General features: G+C 38.1%; 1 protein-coding gene and 1 pseudogene across 1 annotated transcript; one reads left to right on the top strand and one right to left on the bottom strand.

The window, feature by feature from the left end:
• The first annotated feature begins 4893 nt into the window (after positions 1-4893).
• On the top strand, positions 4894-10234 carry LOC136235547 (calcium-transporting ATPase 1-like; annotated as a pseudogene).
• A 1426-nt stretch (positions 10235-11660) lies between these two features.
• On the bottom strand, positions 11661-12842 carry LOC136236095 (cyclin-D5-1-like). Its single transcript, XM_066026195.1, has 5 exons — positions 12630-12842; positions 12456-12542; positions 12079-12376; positions 11871-12004; positions 11661-11783 (listed from the first exon to the last, which is right to left on the bottom strand). Exons 1-5 carry the CDS (start codon positions 12840-12842, stop codon positions 11661-11663), a joined length of 855 nt encoding a protein of 284 aa, XP_065882267.1.
• Positions 12843-22577: the final 9735 nt, after the last annotated feature.

Raw genomic sequence — 22577 nt, 5'->3', positions numbered from 1 at the left:
ATTCATGAAAGAATGACTTTCGATAATTCAGGTGTTACCATAAGACCCCGAGCTTGAGTTTGCTCAACAACCCAAAGGCCCCCAGTACTGCCGGCTGAATTATAATATTAGGGAGGGGCAACCGATTTTAATAACTTGCTTATTTACTTAACCTTTTAACGAGGGATTTTATTTAGGTCTCATAATCTAACTTAGTCTTGATTTGCTTTAGCATACATCAGACACACATACATTCACATACATTGGCGTTATGGACATATCATCTAAATTATTCCGTCGAGCCAGAGACGGAATAAAAGGGCAAACCTAAGGAAATACTAACTATTACATATTTCTCTTTAGGTCCTCCGTCTTCTCCATGGCGCCTTGAAATTACATATTAATTTCTATACTACTATAAGAAAACTTCAATTGAATTGAAGGGAATCGGATGAGAGGAGAAATTACAATAGATAGTAGAAAGGCAGGACGCGCAGGCCCTATTTCAAAAATACCAAAAGACTAAAAGAGGGTCCAAATATGTCCATAACTCCAAACATGCATAGACTCAATTAAATAAATTTAATTGGTTGATTACATAACCGGCTTATGTAATATTTAGGTTAATCACATTAACTCGTCAAATTAACTTTCATCCAATTTTACTTCTAATCGTTTTGTATCTTTATATTAATTCTTAGATTAATATAACCATATAAAACGTCGATTATGCATGTCCCAATTATTTTGATTTCAATTCATTTAACACTTTGATTTACAACTTGGTAAAAACAAACTTTTAAACGAATTTTTATTCGATAATCAAAACAGAAAACTATTAATTTCTGAAACATATATATATATACAAATTGTTTTCAAGCCGATTTTAACAATTAAAATCAAGTGGGATTCGGGCCGGGGGCCCGAAACTGGGCTACTGCCGTTTGGCAGCAGCCCTGCGGCTGCGCACGCGGCTACTACCGCGCGACAGCGGCTGGTCGCGCCGTGAGGCGCGACCCGAGCCGCTGTCGTATTTTTTTTAAAACATATATGTATATATATATATATATATATATATATCAGATTTTAAAACGGTTTTAAAAACGATTTTCAGAAATAGGAAAAACTACAATAGATTTCCGTTTTATCTTTTAGAATTAATAAAACTAATTTTATTAACCTAACTATAAAACTAATAGATTTTGTTATAATGATTATCAACCGAATTAATTAGGAACATACGCATAATCTATTTTAATTAACAATTAACTAAAATTTATTTATCTTTAGAATTAATTAATCAAACTATTTGTTAATTAATCCTAACCATAAATATTTATTCAATCCTATTGAAAAACTTCTAAATTTTCATATATGAAATAACGGATTTAACGATGGCTCTGATACCACTGAAGGAAATTAAGGCTAAGGTATAGCAGCGGAAATATAAAATTTTAGCCTACTTCCTTTTAACCATAGGATCTGTTAATCGTTATTTCATATAAAGAGGGATAAGAAGAAATACTTTTTGAAGAACAATCTACCGTTGTTAAAGAAGCGCCCACAATTCTTCTCCGAGTTCCCAAGCACGAAGTATAACACGGTGAGGTTAAGTTAGAATCAACCGTATGAGATGCAACCAAAATAGATTGCCTCTAATTAACCAACACAAGATCAAAGAGAAAGAAAGATAGATGAAATTAAGCGATCGATGGAAGCCGTATGAATTCTTATCCACGAACTAGGGGATGCGAATTCACTTTCTCTCTCTAATTGTATGTTTCGAAAATCACAATGAGGGGAGGGGTTAGGCTTAGTCGAAATTCATGTAGTGGGGGTATATATAATAACTTGTATCTAAACCCTAGTTAGATAGGAATAGGTTACTTAATGGGAATTCAATTCGGAATAGGATTCCCAATTATTATCTTATAATACATCTAATATATCTAGGATAATAATAAATAACCTAATTGGATAATAATAGGAGTATATTAATCTAATTAAAACTCCTAACTTAATTATCTCTTAATTAATTTAATTCATAAACCTAATCAAAATAGGATTAATGGAATTAAAATAATTCCTTATTTATTATATATAAATTTCGGCTCCCTCTATTTAAATGGGCCTTACTGGGCTCAATTGGGCTTCCATCTATTAATGACATCCATCTCTCTTTTGGTTCCAAGTCTTATGTGTGATCCATTAGGTTCTTACTACTTCTGGCCGTATGCAACTATTAAATTAATTTCTTCAAGAATTATATTTAATCCTTGCATAACGGAATGATGTACTGAGTATGTTATTGGCAAGTCTGTAATCATTCCCCCAGAGTCCGTTAAGAAGACAGGTTGATTCTGTCGTTAACCCTTCCGTATTAGTTACAGTATAATTCGATCCTTTATCAACTACATCCTTGAACTGAATCTTATGACTATGGGTGATGTCAAGTCACATATAGCGAGACGTTCGTTTTACTTGTACAGGCCGAGTCAACTCAAATAGATAGGTTAAGTGAAATCTGTATTTCTTACTCTTAAGCTATCACCTTGCAAGGATTTAGAGTCGAGTCTCCCACAAGCGATCCTTGGATGTATCTCCCATTAATCGGGAGTGATAAATGCTCAATCCAATGTATAACTACCCTGAAATTACCTCCTGTGACACCCAACCTTTGCAGTTCACACCCCAGAGTCATCTCTGTTAAGGATCGTGGGACCGCAGGATCAAAGTCTCACATTCAGTAATTCAAGATGACCAATTAACATTCCTTTGAGTCTGAGGATTAGTTATACCTATTAATACCAATGAGATGAACAGGTGACAAGGATGAATCTACCCATCCTGTTATCTCAAATCGGATCCCCAATCCTAATGAACGACGTTTCATCGGATCTATGTAACTGTCCAGATATCTATATATATGAAGCTTGTGAGATCAGCTTTCTGTCGGACAGAAGACATTGTTACATACAAGTCTCAACATTGATATATCAATCCTAAACATATCACTTGACTTGGGGTGGTTTTAAGTTTATTAGTTTATTATAAAGTTTTGTCTCACTTCATGCTTGTATGAACACTTTATAATCACTTTAAACAAACTTACGGATTTCCTTTTATTAGACTTTATTTAGTGCTTAAAATGGATTGCCTTTATATAGTTATAAAACATATATCTCATTAAAACAAATGATATAAAGAACAATTCATTTACATTAAGTTTGTATCCTGCAACAATTGTCTATAAGACACTAAACCCCAACATCATAAGCCCACTACTAGCTAAGGACAGTCCCATAGGATCGTGCAGATCGAACATCTGAGTTAGAACTTGTAGAACGATACGTTGGAGAGATAGAATTAATTGATTGATTGACAGTAAAATGTCAAGGTAATTAATTGGTGGTTAATTAATTGATTAATTGATACTTTGTATCAAGGTAAATGATCAATGGTCTTAAGTGTTGAGTATTTAATTGATTAATTAATTTGCAGGATGCAATTAATTAATTTGAAAATTAATAATATTGCATTCGGTGAATAATTAATTAAACTAATACGTTAATTTATTAATTAGTGTTGTTTGTTTAATTGGGGTAATTAAATTTAATCTAATTACAACTAATTGCAGAAAATAAATACTATTGGTATTTATTTAAGTAATTAGATTAGAATTAGATTAGTTTTGTAATTAACCAATTAACCCTAAACTAATTAGGTTTAGGAATACACTATATATAAATTAAAAACACTCCAAAACCTAATTAACCAATACATCATATTCGGCCACCATACACAGGAGATTCGGCCACTACAATTAGAAAGTGGAGAAATCTTTTGTAAAATATTACAATCTCTCCTGTTCTTCGTTCGTTCTTCGGCTAGCACCGGTTCTGACTCGATAGCTGTTCATGCACCTGACTACGGAGATCTTACTACTTTGTGGATTCTTTAGCCGTCTCTAGAAGAGACAGTCCGGGTATGTTTATATCCCTAAACGGATCAAAAGTTTTTATTCAATCAATGGTTAACGGACAAAGATCAAACTAAAGGGATTAGAAATAAATTTTAAACTGCAATTCCGCTGCGTTACAGTTGATTAACTGGCTTTAATCCCTAACAGTGTTGTCCTCCGAAGAGGTTTGGGCAAAATGGTGACCAATGGGGAGAGCACTAACTTTTGGCTTGATCGTTGGTGTGGGGAGGAGCCTTTGTTTCAGTATGTGGGCCCTAACACTGCAAGTGTGGACACCCAAAGCAGCGTTTCAGATCTTTGGTTGGCTTCCGGTGGGTGGAAGTGGGAGGTGCTAGCTCCATTGCTCCCTCAGAATGTGTTGTTTCGTCTTGCCTCTTTCGTTTTATTTCCGGATAGCACTGAAAGGGACAGGTGGTATTGGACGGCCTCAGCATCGGGTTCGTATACGGTCAGCTCAGGTTACACACTGTTGACCTCGAGCGCTCCTAGTGTTCGTGAAAAAATATGGTCCTTGATCTGGAAGCTCAAGTTACCGGAAAGAATTCGTGTTTTTCTCTGGATGACGAGACACAAAAGAATAATGTGTAATTCGCTTCGCTTGGCCCGACACCTCAGTGTCTCTGCTGATTGTGCTGTTTGTGGTGAGGAAGAAACAGTCTTGCACGTTCTTCGTGATTGTCGCAACACAAGAGCCATTTGGCATAGGTTAGTCCCTTCTTGTTACATGCTCACCTTCTTTTCTCTGGATTGGAATCACTGGTTAGATGGGAATCTCCAAGTTGACTTTGTTTTCAAGAACCTTGATTGGCCTGTGATCTTCTCCGTCTCAGTCTGGTGGATCTGGAAATGGCGAAATGAGTTTGTTTTTAATGGCAAAGTTTGTAGCCGAGACAAGGTGTCTTTTATTTTCGAGAAGACACGGGAATTTAGAGATGCTTTTCTTTAGGGTGGCACTAATCTGAATTTGCCAAGAGATGTTATTTGGGGGAGTTGGACCCCTCCGGAATCTGGATGGGTCAAACTGAACACAGATGGGGCAAGCAAAGGGAACCCGGGCAGAGCCTATGCTGGAGGTATTATCCGTGATGAAAGGGGTATGTGGATTGCAGGTTTCTCTGTAAACATAGGCATATGTACTGTGACTGTTGCTGAACTCTGGGGGCTATACTTTGGCCTTCAGTCAGCTTGAAAGAGAGGGGTTCGTCGGTTCGTGGCGGAGCTTGACTCTAGAGTTGTTTTGTGCTTTATGACAGGGAATATACAACACTATCATCCTTGCTATTGGTTGATCTCCAAGTGTCATGAGTTACGTGATAGGAATTGGGTCCTCTTGTTTATCCACACTTACAGGGAAGGGAATCGGACTGCAGACTGGTTGACGAACTTCGCAGGAAATCACACTTTGGGTCATCATGAGTTTGATGTGCCTCCTCTTCAGAACATCCTTTTTGCTGATCAGATAGGAACTGCTCTGAGTCGTGTTGTGTAGTCTGTTCCTTATTCCTTCTTTGTTTCTTGGCTTTTGCCCTGTGTCACCAAAAAAAATTACAATAGAAATTCTGGTACGATTAACTGAGGATAATTGTAAAAAGGTCCCCTTTGAAATAGAATTTTATCGGTTTATACCTTGCTTCTTGTTTGCACTACTGGTTTGACATTAGAAATCTTATGTGATGGAGAACTATTAGAATGAAAAACTCTGGGGATGTGAAGCCTAAGAACTCATCGGAGGAGGCGTTGCAGAGATGGAGGAAGCTTTGTTGGTTAGTCAAGAATCGAAAACGAAGGTTCCGTTTCACTGCTAATCTCTCTAAACGACTCGAGGCTGAGGCTATTCGTCGATCTAATCAGGTCTTTTTCTCTTCTCTCCCTCTCCGTTTTAAGTTTTCATTTCAGGACTCGAGTTAGACCCAACTCCTACTCCGTTTCCCTTTTCGTCAAACCATTTCAACTTGCTTCTTCATTTCGTTTCCTCCTTTTCTTTATGCAAATAAACAATTAGGTCTTTTTCTTTTATATTTCTTTTTACTTGATTTTCAATGATCCTTGGTTCCTTTGAGTTCCAGCTAATTAATGTTCTTCTGTTTGCATTGAATTTTTTTGTGTCATCAACAAATAAATAGTACATATATTTAGGTTTATTGATACATTAACCCAACTTTTATAACCTATATGTAGTTGATTCTAAAATTGGAATTGAATTACAAGGCTTCACAGCTTCATAATCGTTGGCATGGTCCATCGGAAGCTCTTATAGTTGATGCTCAGTTCAGTTTTTGTGATTCTTCCTGCAGATTTTTTCTTTCCAAATGTAGTCACATTTTCAGATGTCAAGCATACTATTATGATTGTAGAGATGTAAGTTAGGATCATTAAGATACATGATGCGCTCAAATGAGCTTTGTGGTGAATTTATGCTAGTGATTTTGTTTTGTTGGGATAGACTTGCTATTTCTTCTTGCAAGAAAAGATAGAGAACAGGTTTTTAATGTCATTCAAACTACATTGCATTAATTAGTGTGTACCTCCGGAGCTTTGTGCTTGAACTTGGACGGCCTCTGAGAAAGGAATATAACATAGCTTCTTAAGGGAATAAAAGCAGCTATATCTTCATGGTTTTGAACACAATTTTTCTCCAATGCGTACTAAAATAAAACTTGTAGCCTAATAGTTGCTTCTGGACTGGCTTTGGAAAATATTTTGTTACACTGTTATGGAAAAAGGTTTAATTAAAATTTCATTCAAGTATTAAGTCTATCGATAGAACATAAACAGTCCTTTAGGAAAAGTTATGTCCTCCCAATGTCATTTTTTTAGTCTTCTCGTTGCAGGAGAAGCTTAGAGTTGCAGTTTTGCTCTCTAAAGCTGTTCTTCAGTTCATCCATTGTAAGGATTTTTTGCTTTATTACAGCTCCAACTTTTGAGCTACTGCAATTTTTCCTTCCATTCTTACTTTTTTTTCTTAAATGATTGCAGGTCTAAATTTGTCCAGTGACTATACTGTGCCTGAGGAGGTTACGACTGCTGGTTTTAAAATTTGTGCTGATGAATTGGAATCAATTGTCGAAGGCCATGACGTTAAGAAACTGGCCATTCACGGTGGAGTAGAGGGTATAGCTAACAAGCTCTCCACATCAGTTGCTAACGGAATATCTGTTTCTGAGGATCTACTGAATAGAAGAAAATATATTTATGGAATAAACAAATTCACTGAGAGCCCTGTTCGGGGATTTTGGGTTTTTGTTTGGGAAGCTCTTCAAGATATGACTCTTATGATACTTGGATTCTGTGCACTTGTGTCCCTCATTGTTGGTATAACCACGGAAGGATGGCCAAAAGGTGCCCATGATGGACTTGGAATAGTTGCAAGTATTCTGCTTGTTGTGTTTGTCACTGCCACAAGCGATTATAAGCAGTCTTTGCAGTTCAAAGATTTGGACAAGGAAAAGAAAAAGATATCAGTTCATGTTACAAGAAATGGCTTGAGGCAAAAAATCTCGATTTATGATTTACTTCCTAGTGATATTGTGCATCTTTCCATTGGAGACCAGGTCCCAGCTGATGGTTTTTGTTTCAGGATTTTCTTTGTTAATAAATGAATCCAATTTAACAGGAGAGAGTGAACCAATTCATGTGACTGCTTCAAATCCTTTTCCTCTTTCTGGGACTAAAGTTCAGGATGGGTCATGCAAAATGCTCATTACTACTGTTGGAATGAGAACACAGTGGGGTAAACTCATGGCTACTCTCAGTGAAGGAGGTGATGATGAAACACCATTGCAAGTCAAACTGAATGGTGCGCCAACTGTCATTGGAAAGATAGGTTTGTTTTTTTGTTGTTGTGACATTTGCTGTTCTGGTGGAAGGATTATTTAGACGTAAGCTTCAAGAAGGAAGTCATTTGATCTGGTCAGGTGATGACGCAAGAGAAATATTGGAATTTTTTGCCGTTGCTGTTACAATTGTTGTGGTTGCAGTTCCTGAGGGGCTTCCCTTGGCTGTCACGTTAAGCCTTGCTTTTGCCATGGAGAAGATGATGAATGATAAGGCGCTTGTTAGAAATTTGGCTGCTTGTGAGACCATGGGATCGGCCACAACTATCTGCAATGACAAAACTGGGAGGCTAACAACTAATCACATGACTGTTGTAAAGGCATGTATTGCGGGGGAGATCCAGGAAGTGAACAGCTCCAAGAGTACTCTTAATTTTGGATCTTTGGTCCCTGATTTTGCAATGAGAATTTTACGTGAATCAATATTTAATAACAAGGGGGGAGAAGTTGTTACAAACAAAGACAACAATATTGAGATACTTGGTTCACCCACTGAAACTGCTCTTTTGGAGCTGTCTGTTACTTGGAGGAAATTTCCAAGTAGAAAGAGAAAAATCAAAAATTGTGAAAGTTGAACCATTCAATTCTACAAAGAAACGAATGGCTGTGGTTTTGAAGCTCCCAGAGGGAGGTTTTCGTACTCACTGTAAGGGAGCCTCTGAAATAATTTTATCAGCATGTGACAAATTTGTAGATAAAAACGGTGAGGTTGTTCCCCTTGACGAAGCACCTATGAATCATTTGACGAATACAATTGAAGAATTTGCTGGTGAAGCTCTTTGAACACTTTCCCTTGCTTACTTGGATATGGGGAACAGATTTTCTGCTGAAAGCCCTCTCCCTTCCAAGGGGTATACTTGCATCGGTATTGTGGGTATAAAAGATCCTGTACGCCCTGGTGTGAAGGAGTCCGTTGCAATTGGCAGAGCAGCTGGAATTGTTGTTAGGATGGTTGCAGGGGGACAACATAACCACTGCTAAGGCTATTTGTTAGAGAATGTGGAATTTTGACTGATATGGGCATAGCGATAGAAGAACCAGAATTCCGAGAGAAGAGTGAGATGAATTGCATGAACTTATTCCGAAAATTCAGGTGCAGAGTTCTTTTCTCTTTCATCCTTGTTTATCTGTGCACCTTATTTATTAAGCGTCATTTTGCTCATGCTTTTCCATGTTGACCATTAACAATCTTTGAACAATAACTGTAATGCAAATTTTATTGCGACGGGTTTATATATTGATTTTGAGTTGTGAAACTAAGCTTGTTAAATGATTCTGAAATTTTGCAGGTTATGGCCCGTTCTTCACCACTAGATAAACACATGCTTGTGAAAACCCTACGAACAAATCTTGGGGAAATTGTTGCTGTGACTGGTGATGGTACAAATGATGCTCCAGCACTTCATGAAGCAGACACAGGGTTGGCAATGGGCATCGCAAGAACTGAGGTTTGCTCTTATCGATCAATCTACATGCATGGAATTGTCTTAGTAGCTTTCTCTGGTAATAGTTGCAAGTAAGCAGAGTATAAAATGAAATTATAATTGTGTATAGCTGCATGTCCTAAGATCAACCTTGGGTTGAAATTAAAAGACTTCATTTTGGCTGCAAAAGGTTTAGCAAGTGAAAGAAGATATTATCACAGGTAATGCTGTTCAACTTCTCTGGGTGAATATGATCATGGATACTCTTGGAGCACTTGGACTAGCCACAGAATCTCCAACACATGACTTGATGAAAAGATTATCAGTTGGAAGGAAAGGGAACTTCATTAGTAATGTGATGTGGAGGAATATTCTTGGGCAGTCTATGTATCAGTTTGTGATCATATGGTATCTTCAGACTAGAGGAAAAGCATTTTTTCATCTTGATGGCCCATATTCGGATTTAATACTTAACGCAATCATCTTCAACTTGTTCATCTTTTGTCAGGTAATGTCATCACTATATTGGAATCCAACTGAACCATGCTTTTCTCTTGTATTTTAGACCATACACCTCTGGTGGCAGTGAATTTTTTGACCTGGTGTGTTTTTGTGCAGGTTTTCAACAAGATAGCTCTAGAGAGATGGAAAAGATCAACGTCTTCAAAGGCATACTTAAGAACTACGTGTTTATAGTAGTTCTCGTATGCACTGTTATCTTTCAAATTATAACTGTTGAGTTCCTTGGTACATTTGCAAACACCTCTCCTCTCACTTGGCAGCAGTGGTTTGTTACAATGTTCCTTGGATTCCTTGCCGATTGCTGCTGCCTTGAAGATGATACCGGTGGCATCAAACTAATACTTGAGCTAACTCGCTATGACAGGAGTGGGATCTTTTGTACTTTGCCCACACCATTCTTTATTGTGAATCTCGTAATCACCAGCTGTAGGAAAAAAAAAATAACAATGTAAAAGTTTGAAAAGCTGGCTAAATTTGAGGGTATTTATGGATTATTCTGCTCGTTGATTAGAATCACAAAAATCTCAAATACGTGAAAATTGGGTCTAAGACTTACTGCTAACTTGTTTACTTATATTGAATTGAAAAATTATAGACAAAAATGGGATTCGAAGCAGATGAATGGTAGATTAGATGGTGATATAGATGAAGCTAAAGAATATGAGCCAAGAAGATATGCCAAGTCTGTACATCCATACTTATATTGCTTCGGTTTTTCTTTTAGCCAACATACAATAATCTTTAAGGCTCTGAATAGAAAGCTATAAGATTATACGGAGGTCCTAAACTTATACTTGTCTTTGGCTTCATTTGATTATTACTTGGTTTGTTCAATAGAATCTTTTGACCGGCAGTAGAAAATTAGCTCCGAAACAACTCTTGTTTTGGTTTTTGTTCCCTCACATTTTCAGCATGCATCGTGGTGGAGCCGGAAATAAATATTTGGAGGTATGAAAACTTGTTCATTTTTTGGAGGACTAACCATCAGAGACTAAAAGTTGCATCACGAATTGATAGTTCAATTTAAGTTATTTTATCCAAAAATTGTTGTTATGTGCAAGGAGCAGAGAATTGCAATTTCATATTTATTTATATAAACTAAAAAATCAGGTGGTTATAAAATAAGTATGGAATCTAATCAGCTTTTTCTGTGTATAGTTAGTTGTGTAGCACTTGATAAATCTTTACTTGTCAATTTTAAAAAAATCACTTATAAAGTAGAAAAAGTAATATATAGTTTTGCAGTTGATATCCAATGGCAGTCTCCTATATTGAAATGAAATACATTATGAAATGAAATGGTAAGGGATTGATAGAATAGTAGTTAGATGGATACAAGTGCCTTAACCCCAACAAATATTGTCAGATAATGATGGTACCAATGCCAGACAAACGTTCAAAGTACTTATATTTTTTTTTGACTGAACAGCTCTTGGACATGGGTTTATAAATATTTATACATATCTTAGATTTCAGTCCAAAGATCATCCAAGATAGCGACTGTTATTTTGTTTGTGGTGCATCCCTTAAATTCTTTTTTTTATTTATTTATTTATTTTATCACGGAACATAGTAAAAGTTAAAGCAACCATAGTAACATATAATGAACCAATTCATTGAAGCTAATAAAAAAAAAAAAAAAACCCTTTTTCATAAAATTGGATTCCATTAAAAAGCCAAGAAAGAAAGTTTGTCAGGAAACTATAGAAACCTCAAACATTGATGCAAATCTAATAGTAGCATTTAGCTTTACATTTCTTTCTGTAAGGCCAATATATACACCTTTTCCTACACACAAGAAAGAAAGCAATCCCAAAAGTTTTTTTCTTTTTCTCAAAAATGAAAAGAATCAAACATTAACTCACTGTTCCTTCCTTCCTTCATCTAAAGTATATTGTTATCTTAATCTTGAAAAATCAATCACACATTGTTGAATTCAAGTCTTTTCCTCTTTCTACCATTAGTTGCACAAGTAACTGAAGAAGTCTCTAAATCATCACTTTTTAATTTCTTTATCACATTGTAGCATTCAAATACATCTTCCTGCATTAATTAATTAATTACAATTAGTAGTCCTTAAATTAAATTCAATTTCCTAACTATATACTACCATAAAAGAAAAGAACTCACAGTTTGAAGTAACCCTGAAGAAGAAATGGAATTAATTATACCCTCCAATGCCTTTCTTGTTAAACTCTCATCCAATGCCATTAATGTGGCTGCAGCTGCTATAACTGATGGTCTATAACTCATGAAATTGATTTCTGCATTTCCAAATTTGATCAATCACCAATACATAAGTAAGATCATGTAAAACTAATTAATTAAAAGATGATACCTTTGATTAGAGCCATGATGAATCCCACAGTTGTAGATTCCAAGTGTGAGATAGAAGAAGAATTATTGTTGGAGAATTTAATGATGAAGTAATGAAGAAAATGGAAAGGTGTAGTGAGAATCATTCTCCATTCCAATGTCTGTAGTATTAGAAGCTCCATTCTTTGAATTACTTTAGTTTCAATATTGTAGTCCTGAAGATGATACTGTGTCAATAGAGGTACTTCCATCTCTTCCATTTTTGCTGCTAGAGAAAGACATGCCACTCTTACTAATCTATCTGCCCCTAATTTCTCATCCTGCAACCAATTTAATACTACCTAATTAAACAAACTAAATTAAGGAATTAGTAATATATATATATATATAATATCTTACTTGAATACTCCTCCTGGAAAGGAATTGATCAAAGTATGCAATGGATACATATATAGTTTGTAAGCCAAACCCAAGGAATTTTCTACTCTGCAAGAATCAATCATTAATTCATTCATTAATGCAAGAGTTAATATGAAATCTGGTTCTGAATGCTACGCAGAAGAAAACACTAACTTGGAAAATCCAAGAAACGGCTTCCGATCTAATCCGATTATCAGAACTCAAGTTCTTGAAATTAAAGTTGATCTCTTTGTTCATCATGTTTCCCACGAACACCTCCTCTTCTTCTGTAACTGAATCAATATTGAACAATGTCTGCTTATCTTCAACTACATCTTCAAGATTTTCGTCACAATAAAGAAGCTCAGATATGGCATCGTCTTCCATCTTTCTTGCTTTCTTTCTTTCTGAATAGAGTTTATATTACTGCTAAATTCATGGAGATAGAAAGGAAATACGAGTATCAAATTGGATTTTTAACGGTTTTTCTTTTTCATCAAAAGAAAAAGAAAGATAAATCAATTTCCTTCTTTGATTTGGTTAGTTGGGTAAATGTCTTGAGTAGTGCAAAATAGTATTTTTTTCTGCTATTTTAAATATTTAATTATTTTATGTTTTCCTTTTACAGTTAATCCTGGTGGACTAAGGTTTGACTGAAAGAGAGAGGAGTGTGCGTAGTTGCAGGAATACGCGCATAGGTAGCGAGTGGGAGGACGGTCCAATGGGATGAAGGGAAGTGGGGTAACTGTACTTTTGGTCGTACCTGAATCTCACTCTCACCTTTATAATAATAAGTGATTGGTTAGGGTTATTTGGGTGGGGGCCAATAGAAATATATGAGAACATCAGTATCATATCATAGTAAAACGGGTTGCTCTAATTGGCCATTTAGATTTGGCTGCTTTTAATTTTCTATTGTACCACTATTCCTTTCTAAACGGCTCGTGTCGACCTACTCAGGTGACCTGTTTAGGTCAATCCTAACCCAATCTATTTAATAAACGGGTTGACACGATATGATCCGTTTATTAAATGGGTTGAAACGGATTGACCTAGATAACTCGTTTATTAGAACTTTATTAATTTTTAGGATATAATCATATGATTTAATCCTGATTTATAAACCAAAGACTATTAAAAGAATTTGGTTTTTATTTTTCCACTTAAAAAATATGGATGGTCCACTCAAAAAAATTACAAGTATCAAAATCCTGGACATTCGATCCAAAAAAAGTTAGGCATTATATATAAAAAAGCAAATTATTATTCAAATTAGTCTCCATTAATGCTCCATTAATGGCGGTTGCTGGTTTCCTTTAAACACGTCCGTTAGCTCATTAATAGTTCGTTAATGGCTTTTATGAAGGAATCGGCTCAGCTGTTTCAACTGGCGGATCAAGGGATTATGGCGGATCTCTATATAGGTTTGCCTACGGATCTCATATGGCGTAGTCTCGTTTGATCCGCCCATCGGATCTCTTCGTTTGATTCGCCTTAGCGTTCCGACATCAAGCGATCAATACACGGCCGTTTTGGGGGTAAATTTCTCTTTTGATCCTTTGGATAATATCCCAATGTTATCATGCATTTACTCATGGCTCCTATTTTGCTGGGCTTTAGTCTTTTGTTAATTAACACTGATAATCTTTGTGTACTGGGTTTTTCAATTTTATGATTTGGATGCTGAAAATCAAAATAAACTAGTTTGATCGTGTCATTTGCAAGTATCTTGTATAACTTATTGGGATGGTTTAATCTCCTAGCTATAAAGGAAAGCTTCAGGAAAATATTTGCTTGCTCAGTTAGCTTTTATTTTCTTTCTTTTTTTGTTACAGCTCAGTTAGGTTTTATGTTGTGTATGATGCTCTATATTTTGTTTGGTGTGTGCTGCTGTATATTTTGTTTGGTATATTTGTACCTAATGACTTTATACTTATTTTAGTATTCTCAAAGATGGCATAGTTGAGCTTTTGAAACCATTTACAAATCTCTACTAATTTCATGTCACCATAGGCTGCATTGTAATCATTCATCTTTTGTGTGGTACAGAGGGAATAAATTTATGTTTCAATTTTCATTATCCCTGATTTGTAGTAAGTGAGATTGTGAATGTGGTTCTTTAAGTATTTTGTTAGAGGAAGTTTATTATTGTACTTAAGTGGTTCTTCTAATTATTAGGATTAGGATTGTGAAACTGAGTTTAAGGCCGATCTCAAATTATTTGATGTTGTTGTTGTGGTTATTGGCCATTATTCTCATCATAAGTTGCATACCATTAAAGGTATATTTAATTAAGAGAAAAATAATTTGATGTTTTCTGTACCATTTGGTCCCATTTTTATAAGACTCTTCTTAATAGCACTGGTCAATGGTGGAACTAAAGGAGGTTTACTTTTTAGAACTTTGATTAAATTTGAGACTTCAATTAATTGTTGTGTCTATAAGTTTAGCATAACCCTCTATTTATGGATTGTACTTCCTTATCCATAACGTTTAGGCAATTAATTAATCATTTTTAAATACTTATTCTAATTGTTAATTAGATTAGTATTCTTTAATTAATTACAAGAATTGATTTAACTACATTTCCTATTTATTTAATTTTTTAATTAAATAAGTACCCGAATCCGACTTTAATCCGGACAGATTTCCTACATCTCCAACTCGCATGTATTAAATCTGTCTTTCCTTTTTAGGGCCGGCCCTGGGCCTTGATTTTTGGGGGCGCAGGCCCAGGGCCTTGCTTTTTGGGGGCGCAGGCCCAGGGCCCATAAAATTCAGGGGCCCAAAAAAAAATAAATTTCGTTCAGTATATTATATATTTTAAAAGAAAAATTATGCTTAACCTACCGTTGAGAGCCTGCACGGCTGTGATTTTCTTCTTCTTCTTCTTCTTCTTCTTCTTGCATTTGCAGTGATTTTCTTCCTTCTTCTTGCGTTTTCTGTTTTGCCTGCTTCCTTTTGGTTTGCTGCGTTTCTCTCATCTATGGTAATAAAAGTGAATTTTATTTTGCATGCTTCCTTTGATTTTTCATGCTTCCTAAGTTCCTTCAGTTTTGGGTCTTTTCTATGCAATATGATTTTGCTGCTCTATGATATGAAATGATTTTGTTGTTCTATGATTTTGCTGATCTTCTATGTTCCTGTTCTATGATTTGATTTTGCCCGTTCTATGATTTTTTAGATTGATTATGATTTTGCTGCTTTATTTTGATTGGTAAAAACATATGTAGAGTAGCAGTTGATTTAACAATATTTTTAGAAAATTTATTTAACAAAAATAATTACCTTTATAGAGTCATATGGTGGAAAATATGTTGTAACTCTTGGATTATCAGCTTTGAAAGCTATAGAATCTGGAGAATTGAAGGCTAAACTTCGAGGTAATTAAATTATAATTATCATTATCTTTAATTTATTAAATTCATAATTATGATTTACTATATTTGATTTTTTTAAATTTTTTTTGCAGGAGTTGTATTGGATGGGATACTTGGATCTTACCAGAAGATTTTGTGGTAATTATGATTTACTAAAGTTTTTTTTGTTTCTGAGATTGAAAATCTTAATATATATATTATAGTTCTCAATAGCCTTTTGGACTGAATATTCCAACTTTATAGAATTAAGCTTATGATGTGGTACCAAATATTCCAGCTTTATAGAATTAAGATGTGAGAAGATACAAATTCTGAACTCGTATTGCTTATGGTAACTTACTTTTATATTTGTGACAGAATGACTTAAATAGAAAGCGAATGAAAACACCTGAAGAAACAGTTACTAATAAGAAGCCAGCTTTCAATCATCTATTGGTTGTGACATTATATCATATTTTAGCCACCCGAATATATACATTTTGATAGTTTATCTGATTTTTTGGTTTGAGAATCGTCGAGCACTCTTTAGGTGGTTCCTCTGTTAATTAAAATTTCTGTATACATTAGAATTGGAACACAAGATTTAGTTTTGAACCTTTTAACCTCTTAAACTAACTTTAGTTGGTTGAAATTTAATTTGATTTTTAAATATAGAAAAATTGGCAATCTCTTTAAAGGTTTTAGAGTTTAATACTACTATGTTTGTAAATATTATATATTATTAGGGCAAGATAGTAATTTATCACTCATATGTATATATTTTTTACTAAAACCTAATGCATCAATCTCCTCATCTCCGTGACTGCTGACTGCTCTTTCTTCCCAAAAACTCCTTCAATCGGATCGTGATTCTTCTCAAACTCCTTCTGTCGTGATTCTTCAAAACTCATTCGATTGTGATTCGCAATCTACCTACATACCTCTCTTCTCAAATCCATCAGATATCTATATTCTATTAAACTGTAGTTTTTCTTAATTTGAATAATTCCTTAGTTTCGATTAATATAGTTACTAAAGGTTACAACTTCATGACTATATATAGCTTGTATCTCGAGCTATCAAGGTACACTTACACTTACCCATTGTCAATTCAGTTTACTTTCTTGTTCCTCTATACTGACTTTGGCATCGGAGCTTCCCCCCGTCGAACCCAACGACGCGCCCACAGGGACGGAAGCTAATCAGAAATTCTCCATAAGTCATCAATTGGTGCGGTGAGCGTGGAATCCTTAATCAAATAAAGGGTTTTCGTTCACGTTAAAAGATATGACGAATGGAGAACAAAACCCCTCCTCGGGGGTTGAAACACCATTGGTAACACCATCAAGCCAACCTGTAACCAGTGCTGGTCGCGCTGACTCAAGTGCTCCTACGACGCAGGCTGAAGGGAGTATGGCGCTGGATGCATTCATCGACATGTGTGCGGGAGCAATAGGAAGAGAGTTTGGACCTGAGATGGGTAACCGCCTACGGTCATTCATGATCATTCCTCCGCTTTGGAGCATGGCACCCACTTCTATGGTATCTCAATGGCCACATGCGGCTATAGGATCGAATGCCCATAACTCTTCATTTTTCCAAGTTCCAACTACAGACTCCTTGGTGACCACCACATTACCGCTTGGTGAACAGCCAATCAATCGGGAATTATTTCCTGACGGAGCGGAAGGAAGTCAGAGGAATGCTACAACTTTTCCTGGCGGATCGACAAACCCTAGAGTTTCTCTCGGCGGATCCGGTGCACCTGGTCACTCACGTCTGAATATTCTAGACGGAAGATCGGAGGGCCAAAGGCACAAAAAGAGAAGAAAGGGGAAAAGCAGGAGATCAAAGTCACCTTCGCCTATAAGGAGATCCTCCCGCCGAGGTAGATCACCTCCATCCTCCGGACGGAGACAAAGTAAGAGGCCAATAGAGACACCTCGTTCGGATAGGCGCCCACCACCGAACCAGAGGGAAGATAGGCAAGCACCTCCTAGAAGACATGGAGGGGACGATGGATAGGCTCCTCCTGGAGGACATGGAAGTGGAGGTGGACGTTCACCATCAGACCCGTCGTCCGGCTCCACCTCCTCGTCTTCACCAAGTCGATCTCCACGTCCCAGGGCGGGTCTAGAAAATTTTGATAATCGAGTTAGAGCCGCGGTGCTCCGCATAAATGAAGAGAATGCCAAGCACAACCCATTCGCCAATCGTGATTCGCCCTTTACGGTATGGATCGAAGCTGAGGAAACAGATAGGCATTTCAAAATACCTAATATCCCGGTTTACATGGGTGCAGACAACCCGGAGGCCCATGCCGGAAAGTACCGAATGTTGCTCAGCCTTAACCGTGCAAGTGAGGCGGTCTTATGCCGGATGTTTATCACCACATTAGGCGGCCCCGCTTATGATTGGTTTCAATCTTTACCTCCCGGATCAATAGATAGATGGGATCAGTTGAGTAGGGAATTTTGTGCTAAATTCGCCGGATGTATCCCTCCAGTGGTCAAGTCACGGAAGCTTTTTGAATTGAAGCAGAAGACGAATGAACCTCCTCGAGAATATGTAGACAATTTCAACAAATTATGCATACGAATCGTCGATGTGGATGTCTCCATGGCAGTGGAAGCTTTAGTGACAAACACCACGTGTAAAAGCTTGCAGGAAGATCTAATTAGGAAGAAGCCCAGAAATATGGCAGAACTAATTGAACGATGCAAAGACTTCATGGAGGTCGATGATATCCGCAGGGAGTCCTTGTCTCCACCAAAGAAGGATAAAGGCGAATCTCGCCATCGGGATAAGGAGAAAGATAAGCACCCTGATTCCTCATCTAGAGGTCGGCGGAGGGGCTCCAAAAACAAATCGGCATACGTGTCGTCATTTACGCCGCTCAATGCCTCTAAAAGCGAAGTGCTGATGTGGATTGAGAACAGCCAACACAAGCGGAGCATTTCATACCTCGAACCAAAAGGGGGGGAGTACACCAACACCGAGAAAAATCCCAAAAATTATTGCAAATACCATAGGAAGAGTGGCCATGACACAGACGCTTGCTGGGAATTGGCCAGGGAGATAGAAAGGCTAATCGAATGAGGAAAGTTGGACAGGTTCGTCCAAAATGATAGTAAGAAGGGTGATGGAAATAGGTCGGGAGATGATCAGAAGAAAAAGGCAAAAGGGACCATCAATGTCATAGCAGGCGGACCTGGATACCAACCTGTGTTGAAAAAAGCGAAAACCACTGCTCTAGATAGGGCATCACTCAATCGCCCTTTTGCAGATGCCGGCTCAGAGATCTCTCCTCATGCGGATGCCCTGGTCATTACTATGATGGTGGAAGGCTGGGAGATGAAAAGAGTGATGATCGATACGGGAAGTTCATACAATGTTATCACGAGAGGAGCATTCGCCAAGCTTATGGTCGACCCCATCCAAGTGGAAACCACCATAGTAGACATTCTGGGAGTAACAGGGCACACCATCCAAACAAAGGGCCAGGTAACATTAGATTGTGAGTTAGCTGATGAAGATCAAGTCTGGAAAGGAGATCTGGAATTCTCCATCCTGGATGGCCAGTTAGCTTACAATATTATCCTTGGACGACCCTTTATCTCCGAAGCTGCAGCTCTCATCTCCATACGCCATTTAACCATTTACATCCCCACGACCAAGGGAGGTGTAATGGTCCGAGGGAATCAAAAAGTGGCTCAGGAGACATATTCGGCATCTTTAATGATTCGCCCGCAGTCTAAAGAGGAAGACGGGGAAGAACTTGTCACCATGGCCTTGGGTGAAACAGAGATGTACCTTATGGCGGATGAAAAGCAGGTACGGATGGCTAAGGGGATGAAAGGAGAGATTAAAGAAGCGATTACCAAAGTTCTCCATGAGTCGGAGGATGTCTTTGCGTGGAAAGATGAGATTCTCCCCGGAATTAGTCCAGACGTGATCACCCACAAGCTCAACATTGACAAGGACGTGGTCCCGGTGGCACAAAAATGACGAAATCATGGCCCTAAAAGGCAGAAGGTGATAGAAGAAGAGATCACCAAGCTTAAACACGCAGACGCCATCGAGGAGGTGCTTTATACACAGTGGCTGGCGAATGTGGTTCTCGTCAAAAAAGCAGGCGGATCGTACCGCATGTGTATTGACTTCACAGATCTCAACAAAGCTTGTCCCAAAGACAACTACCCCTTGCCATGTATTGATATCTTAGTGGATGGAACCGCGGGACACGCCATGTACTCCTTCACTGACGTGAAGTCGAGTTATCACCAGATTCCAATGGAGCCATCGGACAGAATCAAGACTTCGTTCGTGACTCACCAGGCCACCTATTGCTTCAAAGTCATGCCCTTTGGGCTTAAAAATGCAGGGGCAACTTATCAACGGATGATGAACAAAATATTCGGAGAAAGCAAAGGTGATAACTTTTCTGTCTATGTAGATGATATGATCATCAAGAGTACCACTGTGGAAAAACATGCGGATGATATAAATGAGGTACTGGGCGTACTTCGACGTCACAACATCAAGTTGAATCCAGAAAAATGTACCTTTGGAGCAACATATGGAAAATTCTTGGGATTCATGATCAGCCAGAAGGGTGTAAGCCCAAATCCCGATAAAATCAAAGCTGTCCTAGAAATGAAAGCGCCACAGAATATTAGAGAGGTGCAACGTCTTAACGGGCGTATTGTAGCCTTGGGTAGGTTTATCTCATGTTCTGCTCGTAGATGCCAACCCTTTTACGAAGTGATCAAGAAGCAAAAGGCATTTGAATGGAACGAGGATTGTGAGAAGGCCTTCGAAGGGATTAAGCGGTTTCTCACGGAGCCGCCCCTGATGAGTCGACCTCAGAAAGGTGAAGATCTCTATATGTATGTTTCAGTAACAGATAAAGCCGTTTGCACGGTCATGATAAGGGAAGAAGATGGTCAGCAATATCCCATTTATTACGTGAGCAAGGTATTAAAAGATGCTGAAACCCGATACTCCAAGCTCGATAAAATGGCGTTGGCCGTTGTCACTACAACGATTCGCCTTAGGCCCTACTTTCAGGCTCATGCTGTCATAGTTCGCACAAACATACCGATGAGGAAAGTGTTGCAAAAGCCCGAGACCTCAGGAAGATTGATGGAATGGGCAATTCACCTGGGAGAATTCGATGTTCGTTATGAAAGCCGATCAGCCCTGAAAAGTCAAGTCTTGGCAGACTTTGTGAATGAATTCACTGAAGAGGGAATGAATCTCCCCAAATCTAAAGTCGAGGAATGGACGATGCATATGGATGGAGCTTCCTCGGCAGAAGGTGCATGTATAGGCATCGTGATCAAAGGTCCCCAATATATAAAGCTACGGTACGCAGCGAAATTGGATTTCCTTGCAACCAACAATGCAGCGGAATATGAGGCCTTAATATTGGGGCTGCGCCTGCTAAAGGAAATCACTCCCGAGCGGATTGTGATCTACAGTGATTCCAAGTTAATGGTTAAACAGGTGATCAAAAATTTTGAGGTAAAAGATAATGTTCTGGCCAAATACGTTGATGAGGTCAAAAAATTGTTGAATCACCTTGAAGCCAAAGAAACTAAGTGGGAACTGATCCATGTACCTCGAGGATCAAACACAGAAGCGGATCACCTAGCTAAAATGGCTTCCAGCAAGGAGAACTGGGCGGATCTACAGTGCCCATTCGAAGTCAAAGTAGCCCCGACATTCGCCTTGGAGGAGGTATCCATACTCACGACAGTGGAAAGTGACTGGAGATCATTAATCCGCCAGTATCTGATAGATGGAACTCTGCCTTTGGACAAGGAAGAAGTTCGACAGATAGTAAGGAGGGCGGCCTATTTCTCCATGATAAATGGTTGCCTCTACAGGAAGTCTTTTAGCCACCCTTGGTTAAAATGCATTGTACCAGAAGAGGGACAACAGATCCTCAAGGAGCTGCACGAAGGAACATGTGGAGCCCATGAGGCATCTGCCTCCATCTTGAAGAAATCCAGGTTAGCAGGATTTTATTGGCCCACAGCGGAACTTGATGCACAAAAATTGGTGGAATCTTGCCATAATTGTAAGATTCATGCAAATGAATCACACACCGCCAAACACCTCCAGAGGCCCATCATCGAAGGTCGGCCCTTTGCTATTTGGGGAATTGACATTGTTGGACCATTTCCTCCTACCCGCAGACAAAGGAAGTACGTGGTAGTGGCAGTAGATCATTTCACCAAGTGGGTAGAGGCTGAAGCTGTCTCCTCCATCAATGCTGAACGAATGGTGGAGTTCGTCAAAGATAATATCTTGGGAAGGTATGGGGTTCCCCACACGATTATCACTGACAATGGAACGCAATTCAACTGTGGAGAGTTCAAAACTTTCTGTGCACAATTGGGCATTCAGAACAGATTCGCCTCCGTTTACTATCCTTAATCCAACGGTATGACCGAAGTCACAAATCGGACGATCGTAAAAGGAATAAAGAAAAGATTGGGGGAGCATGATAAGAAATGGGCAGATCAATTAATGAGCGTCCTATGGGCGTATCGCACTACACCCAGAACGGCCACAGGCGAAACACCATTCGCCCTCTCTCATAGCGTGGAAGCTGTAATCCCAGTCCAAATACAGGTCCCCAGTGACCGAGTTGCATTCTACTGCGAGGACGAAAACAACCAAAGATTGAAAGAAAGTCTTGATCGGTTATTGTTGAGCGATTTCCGCAAGTGCACGGTATACGCTTGTAGTAATA

This window comes from Euphorbia lathyris, chromosome 7, assembly GCF_963576675.1.
Source record: "Euphorbia lathyris chromosome 7, ddEupLath1.1, whole genome shotgun sequence".
NCBI classification, from domain to species: domain Eukaryota; kingdom Viridiplantae; phylum Streptophyta; class Magnoliopsida; order Malpighiales; family Euphorbiaceae; genus Euphorbia; species Euphorbia lathyris.
Note: the sequence above shows the minus strand (reverse complement) of the source record. Positions and strands in the feature narration are given on the sequence as shown.

Coding starts and splice junctions, on each gene's coding strand:
- LOC136236095 (XM_066026195.1), bottom strand. CDS start 12,842: ATGGAAGACGATGCCATATCTGAGCTTCTTTATTGTGACGAAAATCTT. Junction 12,377..12,455: donor TTTCCAGGAGGAGTATTCAA/GTAAGATATTAT, acceptor AATTGGTTGCAG/GATGAGAAATTAGGGGCAGA. Junction 11,784..11,870: donor CTTCAGGGTTACTTCAAACT/GTGAGTTCTTTT, acceptor TAATTAATGCAG/GAAGATGTATTTGAATGCTA.